Genomic DNA, 15,275 nt, shown 5'->3' with positions numbered 1-15,275 from the left:
TGTCTGCTCACTCTGCTCTCACACAGAGATCAAAGCGGGATTAATGCAAGTTTGGGATGTCATTGTTAGGGGTCCAAGCAACATAGTTGCTGGAGGCCAATTGTATTTCTTGCCATTTGTTCTGTTGCGTATCCACTGGTGTGTGGTGTTCAGGCCAGTCTCATAGCTGCTTGTCTGTTTAACTTATCAGACAAGTTACTCTGAGCTGCTACGGATCAAGGAGATAAATGTTTGTTAGGACCCTGGAGTGTCTGTTCATTTTCCATCGTGCTCTGGATTGTTTCTGTATAATGTTAGCGCTTCTCCTTGAGTTCTCTCTAGCAGGATGTTGTTCAATGTTTCCAGGATCTGTGGTGTCTAGTGTAAGCCAGTTTCTCTTCCTGTGACAAATATGACTACAATATTAGCATAATTGTTCAAATGTATTACATCATTCTTTAAAAAATTATACACATTTTTGACAAGTCCCAACACCGTTTTAAGAGAGAGAAGGTTCTGTACAAGAGATTGATGAGGTAGGTCCCTTGTAATATTAGGGGTGCATTTGTAAATTCAACTCTGGCTAGCTACTCTGATTTCGGAGCACTCTCGTCTGTGTGCCAGAGTGCAGAATATCTGATGAATTTATGAACGCTCAACACCCGTTGAATATGACTGGTGTCAGTAAAAATGCAATTCAATTGTTCCCAGCAGCACAATTTCATTTAATTCACTAACAATTTAGATAACATGAAAATAGCCTACCCAAATCTACTAAGGAGAATAAAATGGTCAGAGTGCGGTGTTCTCTCATTTGTGTCTGGAAGTAGCTAGCAAGCTAGCCAACTTTAGCCAGTTACCTTGGGCACTTGACTGTCGTGAGGTCAACGCTCGGATCAACCCTATTCCTCGGCCAGAGCGCCCAGTTTGTGCTCCGAAACGCTCAATTTACGAACAGACAATCTGACAACCCTCTGAATTTACCAACGACCCAGAGCGCACTCTGACACACTGTAGGCAATTTACGACCGCACCCTTAAAGAATCTCGTCTCCTCAGTATGATGAGTCTTCTCAGACAGTATGTGACAGTTGTGCTGCTGTGGATCAGCGGGTGATTGAAGTATGCTTTAGAGAGGGTGTGGCGAACGCCCTTCTCGGTACCACACACCTGGCTGACATCACCAGGTGACTCAGGTGAAGGGCAGGGTGTCAGAGGATTGGCAGACCAATGAGGCGTATCATACCTACGACCATGGAGATGGAAGCGGAACCATGGTTCCCGTGCAGACCAGCACACATGCCTTCCACGTAAGTTAACAGCTACTGTATGTCATCACATCATCCCTGCATTGCCTTTAGAAATGGTACACCTCACTTCTCCATTATGTAGAGTGTCCCATCAGACATTGCAGCATTTTTCCATAGCTTGACATAATGAAAAAGCTAACCTTCCATCTCTGTGTATAAGGTAAACCTGGGTCATCTGTCTGACTGTAATGAGTACTTCAGAGCCATGTCCCAGTCCAGTATGAGAGAGACCTCAGAGAGCCTGATTCTCCTGGACCACATTCCCTTCTCAGTCTTCCACTCCCTCCTAGAATTCTGCTTCTGGAATGACTTCAGCGTTCCCCAGGAGGAGCTGGGAGAACACATCTAAGTGGGTATTATTCCTCATATATCATGCTTAATTTTCCATTCATGGAAATTCATCTGGCCCAGGCTGGCACATCACACACAGCACCAGCAATTTATTGTTTGTAATGTTGTTTATAATGTTGCAATGCTCTCTTTCTGTCTGGCTGTACCCCATTCCCCCCTCAATCAGCCTACTTGATGGGTTTCAAGTTCCACACCAAATAAATCATCTTAAATTGCAAGGAGTGAACTCTCCTTTCAATTGAAAACTGTTTATTCATATTCTACATATTGTGAATGAATTGCCAGGTGTCTGCCGGCTGAAGATAGGGCTGAACTGACTCTCTGAGGTGGCAGGGTGAGGTCTGGCTCTGCAGCATGAGGAAGGAGAACCTGACCTCCTGGAACGACCCAGAAACAGAAGCCGCCCGCCACCTCTTCACCCTGGATGGGTCAGAGGTCACCGGTGACTGGCATCCAATAACAGAGCTCCCCTTCATGTCTGATAAGTGGTGCTTCACTGCAGTGATTCTATTCAACTACCTCTACCTCATCGGGGGCTACAGACAATGGGCCAAGAGGGTCTGGGAGTTTAAAATGGCCTCCTTTAGGTACAACCCCTTCATAGCACGCAATGGCCACATCAAGCTTGTGGCTCTACAAATGACTAACTTTTGCCTACACACATATAAGTAAAAAAGCATTACAAGAATATTGATGTCTTGATTCTTTTCCAAAGCAACAGCAAAATCAGGTAAATTGATAAAACACACGTTCTTTAACCACAATGTCAACTTGTTTGGACATCGCATTGTGGTTTTTAGCTGTATGCATGATATATTTTGGATGTTTTCAGTCTATTTTGAACACTTTCAGACAATGCGATTAATCCCGATAACAAAAAAAATGTGTGCACTAAAATTACAAATAGTGAACTCGAGTTGAACTAACTCTGTCCAACCATAGGTGTGTGTGTGTGTGTGTGTGTGTGTGTGTGTGTGTGTGTGTGTGTGTGTGTGTGTGTGTGTGTGTGTGTGTGTGTGTGTGTGTGCGCTCTGCTGCAGGTTTGTTGTCTCCTTTCTGCCTCTGACTTTCAGTTCACCCTGTTCCTGTCCCATGACCTCCCTCTGGCCACCAGCCTGGGCCCGTCTCTATGTCCTGGGGAACATCCAGAGGACTGGAGAAAAGCTGCTACTACAGTATGACTCCAGGCAAGGTGAAACAGTCTTGTCTCAATCCAGGTAGTGAGTGGAGTTGTTAATTTCAACCTTACATGTTGGTCAATTGCAAGCTGCAGTCTAATGAATAACAGCCTTGAACCACCTAACGCACACACACACACACTCCTGTTTTCTCTCTTGTGGTCTGAGCTGCTCCCTACCCTAACCAAAGCCACTGTTGACCATCCCAGTCTCTTACTTCCTGGGCGCCACCGACCAGCTGTTTGTGATTGGAGGAAATAACTCAGAGAATGTGGTGGCATCATTCTGTGTGGAGTCTGGGCAGTGGTGGCAGGTGAGACAACCACCTGAGTGTTATCTTGAATGAGATTTAGTTGTTTTAAATGCCATAGGCCTATCTATCTAATCCTCCCGTATCATAGCCACTACGACTATTTTACACCATTTTAAAGATAAGACTCTCGTTAATCTAACCACATTGTCCGATTTCAAAAAGGCTTTACAGCGAAAGCAAAACATTAGATTATGTTAGGAGAGTACATAGCCAAAAATAATCACATAGCCATTTTCCAAGCAGGCATATATGTCACAAAAACCCAAAACACAGCTAAATGAAGCACTAACCTTTGATGATCTTCATCAGATGACACTCCTAGGACATTATGTTATACAATACATGCATGTTTTGTTCAATCAAGTTCATATTTATATAAAAAACAGCTTTTTACATTGGCATGTGACGTTCAGAACATGCATTCCCACCCAAAACTTCCGGTGAATTTACTAAATTACTCATCATAAACGTTGACAAAATACATAACAATTATTTTAAGAATTATAGATACAGAACTCCTTTATGCAATCGCTATGTCAGATTTTAAAAACAATTCTCAGTGAATGCAGACCACTGAGAAACTGAGCTACTATACTCTGCCCAGAGACAGGAGACGCCTCAATCCGCTTTCTGAAGGCTTTAGAGAGCCAATGGAAGCCTTAGAAAGTGCTTCGTAACCCCACAGATACTGTAGTTTCGATAGAGAATCAAAAGAACTACAAATTCTCAGACAGGCCAGTTCCTGCTTGGAATTTTCTCAGGTTTTTGCCTGCCATATGAGTTCTGTTATACTCACAGACACCATTCAAACAGTTTTAGAAACTTTAGAGTGTTTTCTATCCAAATCTACTAATAACATGCATATTCTAGTTTCTGGGCAAGAGTAGTAACCAGATTAAATCGGGTACGATTTTTTCATCCGGCCGTGAAAATACTGCCCCCTATCCACAACAGGTTAAATCTCTACCCAGAGGAGGATAGGCTCCCAATCTCGTTTCCTTCCTTTTAAAGAATTCCTATGGAGTTTGCCTTTCCCACCGTTGCCTTTGTTTTCTCTTTTTGGGGGGTTTACTTACTAATAAGCACTTTGTGACAAATGTATTTGTGAAATAGAGGTTAAAGAGCAATAAAACATATTTGAAACATAAAGCCATTGATCTTAACTAATCCCAGGACTCTTGGGTGTCTGACTAAAGCTTAAAGCCTGTCAGACCATGAGAAAAACAGTGAGTGAGGTATCCACAGGTGTAGTGACATAAAAACGGAACATGGTGGGTTATTACATAACATAGCCACTATAGACACACTGCTTACCGAGAGACAGAGAGATGAAACTTGCCTTATAACTATTAATTATTAATTAACCATTTGTCACTGGTTGCCCTGAATGAAACTTAATATATATGTAAATAGATTGATGAATCAACATAATGTATTTATAGGTGTACTCTGTAGGGGTTTGAACACTATGTGTTCAGCAGCCATGTGAGGTTACAGTCTAGCTCTAGATAGTGTCCAGTTACAGATAGAAAAGTCTGGGGGGGGGGGCATAGGGGAAGTACAGAGAGAGAGAGAGAGAGAGAGACAGAGAGAGGGGGGAGGAAGGGAGAAAGCATAGGGGATAGCATTGCTCTCAGTACCTGAGGAAAGCCACTTCAAGGACATAGGAATCACACACAGAACACAGAGAGGTTCAGCCCCGGCCCAGAGGAATTCCACTGAGAGAAACCACAGTCACTGCCTTCTTCTGTTTCACTTCAGCAAGCTTGAATTGAATCCCTAAGCAAAAAGGTATGGAATTACTGAATGTTTGGTTTTTAGATTGCTATAATGTATAATTTCTTAGGCTACTGTAGCTGTCCATGAAACACTAATGTATGTAATACCGTAGCCTAGTATAGTTAGATACCATATGGATTTGTTGTTGGTGTTGGGTATAGTGCATTTCAGATGTTTGACAAACAAAGCAAGCCAAAAGTTAGTAATTGCGTAGGCTCCTTGTGCCACACAATATTTGTGTGTAAGAGGCTAGACAAATGTTTATTCATAGGAAGTCTGCATCATCATAATGAATTTACTATTGTAAATGTTAGCTGAAGGGAATGAATCGTGTCATTCTTCAGTTTATATTGTTAAAAACTACATTTTCTTAAATCTAAACATGTAGGTGACTGGACACATAATATACAGCTATACTAGAGAAATATCAATTTAGCACTGATGGAACTGTATTATCATGTATTATGGCACTGATAAAGCCTATTTATTGGAATATTTTTTATGAATTCACCTTGCAAAATGTTTCATTATGTGGTTTGTGGTGTAGTAGACGTCACATACTCTTCCTAGTCTGCAGTGTTTATATTTTTAAACCAGTCCTACATCTGAGCGCATGCCAGTAGCCTAGGCTATATCTGGCATTTCAACTTTGCCCCACTTAGCTGCTGGCCCGTCATATGACATGGAAAAAGAAATCCAAGCCCACTTTTCAGTCAACCGGGCCACAACATAAACAGACTTATGACCTCCACATACAGTTAGAAAATATTTAACAAATCCATGAAATTACAAGAGGGCCGGATTACTGAACGCGCACGCAGGGCATGTGCCACGGGGCCCCTGAGATGGCATATGAACACCTCATAAGCAATGGCAAAATGTGTAGAATTCCAGGAAATTAGCTTTAAAACTGCAACAACAACAAAAAAGGAGGTAGCAAATGTGGTAATGCAGCACTGTTTCTCTCACCTGAAATTGATTAAGGGTTAACTTCATTCCCACATCCATCCATTAGCCTAAAGTTGGTTTGGTTTGATAATTGTGCAAGAGCAAACATTTAAAAATAAATTCACGTGTGTAAACAATTGAAGTTCAACGTCTCTGTCTATCTATCTATCTCTCTTAACAGGGTCTTCAACGTCACCGGGATGGCGGAGGCACATCAGGCGGTTGGCTTCCAGTTCACCGTCACCCCAGACGGCATCGACCTCCACCTGAGCCGCGAGGTACTCAAACATATCTACCTGTCGGGAGTGACGTCATGGATAAAGCGCGCCATAAGATTTAAGGTTTGTTTTCGAATGACTAAGTAGCCCTACAGTCATTACCAAACCTGAATCTGATAGCTAGTTTGGTTTTTGTTGCAGTCCAGCACTAAAACAACTGATTCAAGTTATTATTATAGCCTTGATTGAATCAGGTGTCTGTAGCCTAGTGCTTGGCTGGGACATAGGCTAGCACATCCAGGAATAGCCTTGTTGGTCTGTTTGTAGGCTAACGATCTAAATTAACATTGAATTATTTTATTTCAGAATGGGATATTGACAGGCGTCTACCCTGCCAGCCCATCCAGTTGGCTGATCGCGGTGATAGCCATCATGAGCACCATGTATGCCAGGATAGACCCATCACTGGGAATGATAGATACCATCAAGAGGACCCTGCCTGTCAGGTCAGTGAGCAAATAACACAGTGATGAAGAGGCATTGGGGAAGAGCGATGCATATTTTTTCAGATTAAGTATATAACTGTGGGTATCTGTGGAAAGAATTTTCTGTTAAAGGACAATGCACATCATTTAGATGTGAGGTTCTCTCCTCTCTCCAGTGACTACATGACAGTGCAGACCCAGACAGTGCTGAGTGCCATCCTGTTTGCCACGGGCCTGTGGCTCTCTCTCATCCTCATGCTGAGGTACATTCTCAAGGCCCTTCTCTCCTACCACGCCTGGATCTTTGAGTCCCACGGCAAAATGAGCTTCTGCACCAAACTCTGGCTGGTACGTCTGTCAAATGTCTCTATTTCAATAGAAACATGATCAAAAGAGCAGCTCACTTATAGTTCAGAATCAAGACAATATATTTTCTGAGTTCTTAATCTCATCCATGAGTATTTGATTATTCTGACAATTAACCCAGTCATTGTGTTGTGTTGTTTCTCTTTAGAGTCTGGTGAAGATGTTCTCTGGCCGCAGACCTCTCCTCTACAGCTTCCAGGCCTCCCTACCCAGACTACCTGTGCCTAGCGTGGACGACACCATAACCAGGGTGAGAGAGAGGTGGTTATGTGTCTCATGTGCTTAGATGAAATACAATATGAAACTGATCACATTTGTTCAGGAAAGTGATGGACCAGGACCAGTGTAGAACCATATATGTACACTACATATCAGTATTATGTCATATAATCACTATGTGACCTTGCAGTACCTGGAATCAGTGCGCCCCCTGCTGGATGATGAGCAGTACAACCAGATGGAGGTGGTGGCCAATGACTTCAAGAGAGACGAGGCACCCAAACTCCAGAAATACCTCATCCTCAAATCCTGGTGGGCTACTAACTACGTACGTATTTTGAAGTGTGATGTCAGGTTACATGAAACGATAATGTGGTAAATGTATTTATTAAGCTGTTTTGGTGAGTGCTCAAAGTGCTCTTTAAAACAAATAATTAGTAGTTGAACAAATTATTGTAATAGATGATGTTTTACAGGTGAGTGATTGGTGGGAGGAGTACATCTACCTGAGAGGCAGGAGTCCCATCATGGTCAACAGTAACTTCTACGCCATGGTAAGACATGTCTATATGGGTACTCATACAGGGAACATGGCATTGCTTGAGATGTATCCAGTAACCTTTACCTAATGATGTATTTGATGATCTGCTTTAGGATCTGCTGTACGTGATTCCCACACACAGACAGGCAGCTCGGGCAGGGAATGTGGTTCACGCTATGCTGCAGTACCGACGCAAACTAGAGAGAGGAGAACATGCACCGGTAACGAGTACCCCTCTCTTTGTCTCTCTCACCCCCTCTCTCTCCCTCTTTGTACCCTTGAGAGTATTCAGGTCCCTCCCCCATTTCCCTTTTGGCCCTCGGCTCTCTCTCTACCCCTAAATAACCCAGGTCATCTCCCTCCTTCTCTGTTAACCTAAATCATCCTCCCACTGCCTTCGACTTGTTTCTGGTCTAGGGCATTTCCATTTCAAAAGCCCCATGAGCACTAACCTATGAAGTCCATAGGAACACATCAAATTTGGTGTCAAATGAAAGCAAAGAGTATGTTTTGAGAAATTAAGGAATATATACATTTTCCAACCATTTTCCCTACTAAAAATTAGGAATAAGCAAAGGCTTAGATCTTTGGTCAAACTCATGGAAAAGGGGTCCTAGAAACATCTAGCAGAAAAAGTATTTTAAGTTATTAGAAATACATAAAAACACAATAACAAATATCAACACTTATATTTTGTTTTGCAGAAATGATTTGCCTTCTGTAAGTTTAATATATATTGTATTTCTGTGACCAAATACCCACATATCTTTGAGATAAAAATAAAATATATCTCTTATGAGGAGGGAGGATAATGAAAGTTCAGAGGTAAAAAGTAAAGGTAGACCTACCTAGTTATAGTGTTTTTACTGATAACAGTTTGGTTGATGATATATTAAGTGATTAAAACGTGTCATGAAATGGACCCATTATGTTATGTTACCATCATTCTGTTATCGGCTGTTATTCCACTTCACTTACTGTAGTTCAATAACCAAAATAGATTTTTTCAAACTCAAGTGGTCATATCATAGCTGTCACCCCATTCTTTCTGCAAAGATCTTTGAATCATAATTCAGAGTAGATAATTCGGAGTTTTTGGAAAACGTGGTCACCTAAAAAACTGAGGGAGATTTCACCGTTATTACCAAACTGTACTGTGCACTGTACTTCGCGTAAATGTGTTTTTGTAAACTTTTCTATGGAAATTGTTTGATACATATATATATACATATACATATATATATATATATATATATATATATATATATATATATATATATATATATATATTTACACACTGGTTGGAATAATATTGTGAAAATGATGATACCACCAAAAATGTCAGTGGGATTCCATTAACAGCTAGTTTTCAGTTTTCCCCTCCTCACTCAGACCACTCCCAGACAGTCCTAGCAAAATTCCTGCTTGAGAAATTGCTCTTTGCTAAGAAGCTTTTTCTGTGCATTTTTGACCAAGCATAGTAAGGTTTATACATTTTTTTATTTTATTTAACCTTTATTTAACTAGGCAAGTCAGTTAAGAACAAATTCTTGCTTACAATGACAGTCTAGGAACAGTGGGTTAACTGCCTTGTTCAGGGGCAGAACAACAGATTTTTACCTTGTCAGCTCGGGGATTCGATCCAGCAACCTTTCAGTTACTGGCCCAATGCTTTAACCACTAGGCTACCTGCCGCCTAGTGGTTAGATTAAGGTACTTAATTGTTACCCAGAAATTATTTGTTATGGTGATAGAAATGGCTGCTTTGGACTTTTAAATGTAGTCCTTGTGCATAGAGTTGTATGGTTTGTTTATCTTTGCAGTCAATGGTTTTTGTTTGGCATACTCTCTCTCTAGTTGAGGGCTCTGGGGGTGGTGCCCATGTGTTCCTATCAGATGGAGAGGATGTTCAACACCACACGTATCCCTGGCATAGAGACAGGTGAGCACGCTGCTGCCTTCTGGGGGCATAACACTATCAAACTATCGCTGGGTAGTTGCATGAATCAATATGAACATGAGTTTGTGTCAGACACATCTTCTGACCATCTTAAACAAAAACTATCATTCAAGAGAAGTGTGCATTCCCCACCGCCTTATAATGTTCTATGTCCTCACCCCCTCTCCTACTCCTTGGTCCAGACTTTGTTCAGCACCTGAGTGACCGGAAGCACCTGGTGGTGTACCATAAGGGCCGCTTCTTCAAGGTGTGGCTGTACTACGGGGGACGCCACCTCTGGCCCTCTGAGCTGGAGACTCAGTTCCAGAGGATCCTCGACGACACCACGGAGCCACAGCCTGGGGAACTCAAACTGGCTGCCCTCACAGCCGGCAACAGGTATACACACATATAGGCACGAAAGTCCCTTCCTTCCTCACACACACATCAGAAATACAATGTCCACCTCTTATCCTCTCCCAGAGTTCCTTGGGCGCGGGCTCGTCTGAAGTACTTCAGCCAGGGTGTTAACAAAGCCTCTCTGGAGGCCATCGAGACGTCAGCCTTCTTCCTCACCCTTGACGACGAGGAGCACGGTTACGACCCTGACAAGCTGGGATCATTGGACCTGTACGCCAAGTCCGTGCTGCACGGGAAGTGTTATGACAGGTGAGACAAATGGGAAGTGCTATGACAGGTGAGACAAATGGGAAGTATTATGACAGGTGAGAGAAACGGGAAGTGCTATGACAGATGAGACAAATGGGAAGTGCTATGACAGGTGAGACAAATGGGAAGTATTATGACAGGTGAGAGAAACGGGAAGTGCTATGACAGATGAGACAAATGGGAAGTGCTATGACAGATGAGACAAATGGGAAGTGCTATGACAGGTGAGACGAACGGGAAGTGCTATGACAGGTGAGACGAACGGGAAGTGCTATGACAGATGAGACAAACGGGAAGTGCTATGACAGATGAGACAAACGGGAAGAGCTATGACAGGTGAGACGAACGGGAAGTGCTATGACAGGTGAGACAAACGGGAAGAGCTATGACAGGTGAGACAAACGGGAAGTGCTATGACAGGAGAAAGACAAACGGGAAGAGCTATGACAGGTGAGAGACAAACAGGAAGTGCTATGACAGGTGTGACAAACGGGAAGTGCTATGACAGGTGAGACAAATGGGAAGTGCTATGACAGGTGAGAGGAACGGGAAGTGCTATGACAGATGAGATGAACGGGAAGTGCTATGACAGGTGAGAGGAACGGGAAGTGCTATGACAGGTGAGATGAACGGGAAGTGCTATGACAGGTGAGATGAACGGGAAGTGCTATGACAGGTGAGATGAACGGGAAGTGCTATGACAGGTGGGACGGGACAGAAAAGATGCGTTGTAAAGTAGGCCTATTTCAGAGAGGATAGTTTAGCGCTATATTGCTTTTCTGTGCACTGCCTTTATGATGTGTGTTTCAGTGTTTAACCTGATATGCCTTCTCTCTCTCTCAGGTGGTTTGACAAATCCTTCACCCTGATTGCTTATAAGAATGGTAAACTGGGGGTCAATGCAGAACACTCGTGGGCAGACGCTCCCATTGTAGGACACATGTGGGAGGTAATGTTATTGATGGTCAGCCTTTTGGGGGGCCCTAAGTGCGATTTGGTTGGGGGGCCCCACCTCACGGCAAAAAAATTGTGGCCCCCCTATTGATGGCGAGGAGAAAAATGTACAATTTAGGCCTAATTTCCTGCAATTCTACCCATTTTCCATGTGGTAGAGAGACATTTCTGCAGTTTTAAAGCTAATTTCCCCAAATTCTACACATTTTGCCATGACTTATGTCATATTAATATGATATCTGAGTGAGAATGACTAACACAATCTGTGGGCCCCCAGGAGGTCAGGGCCCCTGGGCACATGCCTGGTCGGTATTCGGCCATGATTACTACAAGCTGGCTAGACTAACTACCAATCAAAAAATGTACATGGCTGTGTCAGCTAATTGCACCTGGTGTTTTCTACTATTCTTACTCTGAACAGTAAGTTGAGACCCTGACTGAGTTCCTTTTTTTGAGGTCGGGGGCCCCCTAGCGACCGCTTATGTCTGTTGATGGTGTATTAATGATGTATTACAAACATGTTATTCTTAAACACAATATATGACATGGTGTGATTAATTGTGTTGTGTGAATGTAATGGTTGCTGTGCTGCTGTCTCTGTGTAGTACGTCCTAGCAACGGACTGCTTCCATCTGGGTTACACAGAGGAGGGGCACTGCAAAGGAGACATCAACAAGGGCCTGCCTCCCACCGCCAAACTGCAATGGGACATTCCATTGGAGGTATGGCTTCTAATGTGTTAGGGATCAAAAGTTGTAGCTTTAGTAAAGAGGGGAAAGCTAGTTTAGTGTTGTGTTCAGTAGACCAGTCAGTAGTTTCTACAGGCTGTCTTGTCTGAGCCTTTCTGGTCTCTGGTCTCTCCTCATCCCTCAGTGCCAGGAGGTCATTGAGGATTCCTACATGGTTGCCAAGGAGATAGCTGATGACGTGGACTTCCATGGCTGCCTGTTTGATGAGTTTGGGAAGGGCCTGATCAAGAAGAGTAGGACCAGTCCTGATGCCTTCATACAGCTAGCACTGCAGCTGGCTCAATTCAGGGTGTGTGTGTGTGTGTGTGTCAGCCATGAATAGACAACAGACAAACAATATCATGTCTCAAGCAAATAAACTGAATGTATTTGTTGTCTATGTATTGTAGGATAAGGGGGAGTTCTGTCTGACGTATGAGGCCTCGATGACCCGGATGTTCCGTGAGGGTAGGACAGAGACGGTTCGCTCCTGCACCATAGAGTCCACAGCCTTCGTCAGAGCCATGGAAGACAAGAACACTAAGGTGAGGACACACACCTTAAACACACACCTCTCTTACTGTGTACCTTTGTTAATCATTTCAGAGGCAATATAGAATGCACTAATGACAGCACAAGAGCAGTAACAGTCCCCTTCCACATACATGCTATGCATGCTAGATATAAATCATCAGATGTTTGACTATATCTGTGGTTAAATACAGTGTGGGTGCAGCACTGCAGGTGAGTAGCCTTGTCTGTGGGAGTTACTGATTGACAGTGACATGATGTAACTCTGCCAGTGAGGCTCAGGTCATTCTGACTCTGAGAACTAGGTGACCAGGACCCAAATGTCTGTTTCTTGTACCTATCTAGCGAGAGGAGTGTGTCCTCTAGAGCAAGCATGACCAACCCTCCTTCTGGAGAGCTACTGGCTATGCACTTTTTGCTTTTGTTCCAGCCCTGCACTAACATACCTGGTTCAGCTATTCAAGGTGCTGATGAACAGTTGATTAGTACAATCATGTGTGTCTGAATAGGGCTGGAGCAAAACCAGTAGCTCTGAAGGTGGAGGGCTGGCCACCACTGCACTATCTGTTGTGTTTTTTAGCTGGATCTGGGTTTTGATTGAATATCATCTGTTGTTTCTGTGAGCAGAGTGCCCAGAGGTTGGATCTCTTCCGGAAGGCTGCAGACAAACACCAGAACATGTATCGTCTGGCCATGACAGGCTCTGGCATCGACAGACACCTCTTCTGTCTTTACATCATGTCCAAGTACCTCAACATCGACTCACCATTCCTCAAACAGGTCAGCTCACTTCTGAGTGTTTGTGTAGTCAACACCATTATATGTGTTAAATTATACTTTGGCAGCCAAGTGATATGATATCAGAGATTTACACTTACCCTTCTTCTCAATTGACCCCCCCCCCCCCTCCCTTCCCCTTCTCTCTCTCCCTGTGTAGGTGTTGTCAGAGCCCTGGAGGTTGTCCACTAGTCAGACTCCTCAACAGCAGCTCAACATGGTCGACATCAACAAGTTCCCAAGATACGTGGGTGCAGGAGGGGGGTTTGGCCCTGTGAGTCTACCGCACGCACACAACACACACACAAGAAATTAGCTGGGACCAGATTCTCAAGTCCTACTACCATTGTGTCCTCTGTTACTTCTTCTGTCTGCTTCTTACTTCTATGTAGTCAGAGTTAGGGGTGATTGGTACTGTCTCTCCTGCGCCCCCAGGTGGCTGATGACGGCTATGGCGTCTCTTACATCATTGTAGGAGAGAACCTCATCACATTCCACATCTCCAGCAAGTTCTCCAGCCCTGAGACGGTGAGACCATTGTGTCACACTACATGATGAACCATAGAGTATATAGCACTTACATACTACCTTAATGGCAATCTAGCTGGATCTTTATCAGGTCAAACAACTGTCTGTCTCTTTCTCTGTAGGACTCGTACCGCTTTGGACAGAACATTCGACAGGCCATGCTGGACATTCGTGCGCTATTTGACCAAAACGACAAGAAAGAGATGTGATGACAGTCTGAAAGGTCTTTATAGACTTCATACCACATTTTCATGCTCTGTGACATTACATTATTTCCAAAACGGCGGGTCACAACTAGTCTCTTCTGGGTAACGGCTTTAGAATGGGTCAAGTTATAGATCTTTTGGATATTTACTCAGTTAGCAGGAGGGAATTGTTTTGTAGAAATAAATATTTAATAAAGTATTTTGACTTTATTTCGCACAATCCCTTCTATAAAATGGCAGTGAATTTTTAACATAGTATTGAACCAATTCTGGCAAGAGCAATGAAGCACAAAATGCCTTGGTAGCTTTAAAGAACATATGATATAGTAATGTAGATTAAGGATAGGCAAGGCATCTGTTTAGTTCAGAGGCAGTAGTATTTGCATCTGATTGTAATATGTGTACACTTGTAAATAGCACTGTTTTGAGTATTTAAGTGATGTAATATATAAGGAAGTATATCTGAATCGTATGTACAGTTGAAGTCGGAAGTTTACATACACTTCTGTTGGAGTCATTAAAACTCGTTTTTCAACCACTCCACAAATTTCTTGTTAACAAACTATAGTTTTGGCAAGTAATTTTTCCAACAATTGTTTACAGACAGATTATTTCACTTATAACTCACTGTATCACAATTCCAGTGGGTCAGAAGTTTACATACACTAAGTTGACTGGGCCTTTAAACAGCTTGGAAAATTCCATAAAATTATGTAACGGCTTTAGAAGCTTCTGATAGGCTAATTGACATGATTTGAGTCAATTGGAGGTGTACCTGTGGATGTATTTCAAGGCCTACCTTCAAACTCACTGCCTCTTTGCTTGACATCATGGGAAAATCAAAAGAAATCAGCCAAGATCTCAGAAAAAATTGTGGACCTCCACAAGTCTGGTTCATCCTTGGGAGCAATTTCCAAACGCCTGAAGGTACCACGTTCATCTGTACAAACAATAGTATGCAAGTATAAACACCATGGGACCACGCAGCCATCATACCGCTCAGGAAGGAGACGCATTCTGTCTCCTAGAGATGAACATACATTGGTGCGAAAAGTGCAAATCAATCCCAGAACAACAGCAAAGGACCTTGTGAAGATTCTAGAGGAAACAGGCACAAAATAATCTATATCCACAGTAAAACGAGTCCTATATTGACAACCTGAAAGGCCGCTCAGCAAGGAAGACGCCACTGCTTCAAAACCGCCTTAAAAAAGCCAGACTACGGTTTGCAACTGCACATGGGGACAATATTGTACT

The 15,275-nt window shown here is 43.0% G+C and overlaps 1 protein-coding gene across 1 annotated transcript; it reads left to right on the top strand.

Moving 5' to 3' along the window:
- The first annotated feature begins 4,654 nt into the window (after window positions 1-4,654).
- On the top strand, window positions 4,655-14,556 carry LOC106561238 (carnitine O-palmitoyltransferase 1, liver isoform). Its single transcript, XM_014124962.2, has 19 exons — window positions 4,655-4,921; window positions 6,039-6,198; window positions 6,442-6,581; window positions 6,737-6,908; window positions 7,075-7,176; window positions 7,336-7,473; window positions 7,622-7,699; window positions 7,800-7,907; window positions 9,544-9,628; window positions 9,829-10,024; window positions 10,109-10,294; window positions 11,138-11,243; window positions 11,854-11,970; window positions 12,122-12,286; window positions 12,387-12,521; window positions 13,135-13,287; window positions 13,445-13,558; window positions 13,720-13,812; window positions 13,935-14,556. Exons 2-19 carry the CDS (start codon window positions 6,058-6,060, stop codon window positions 14,019-14,021), a joined length of 2,316 nt encoding a protein of 771 aa, XP_013980437.1. The 5' UTR covers window positions 4,655-4,921; window positions 6,039-6,057; the 3' UTR covers window positions 14,022-14,556.
- The last annotated feature ends 719 nt before the right edge of the window (window positions 14,557-15,275 follow it).

Source organism: Salmo salar, chromosome ssa10 (assembly GCF_905237065.1).
Source record: "Salmo salar chromosome ssa10, Ssal_v3.1, whole genome shotgun sequence".
Classification (NCBI taxonomy): Eukaryota; Metazoa; Chordata; class Actinopteri; order Salmoniformes; family Salmonidae; genus Salmo; species Salmo salar.
This window is presented reverse-complemented; position numbering and strand designations above follow the sequence as displayed.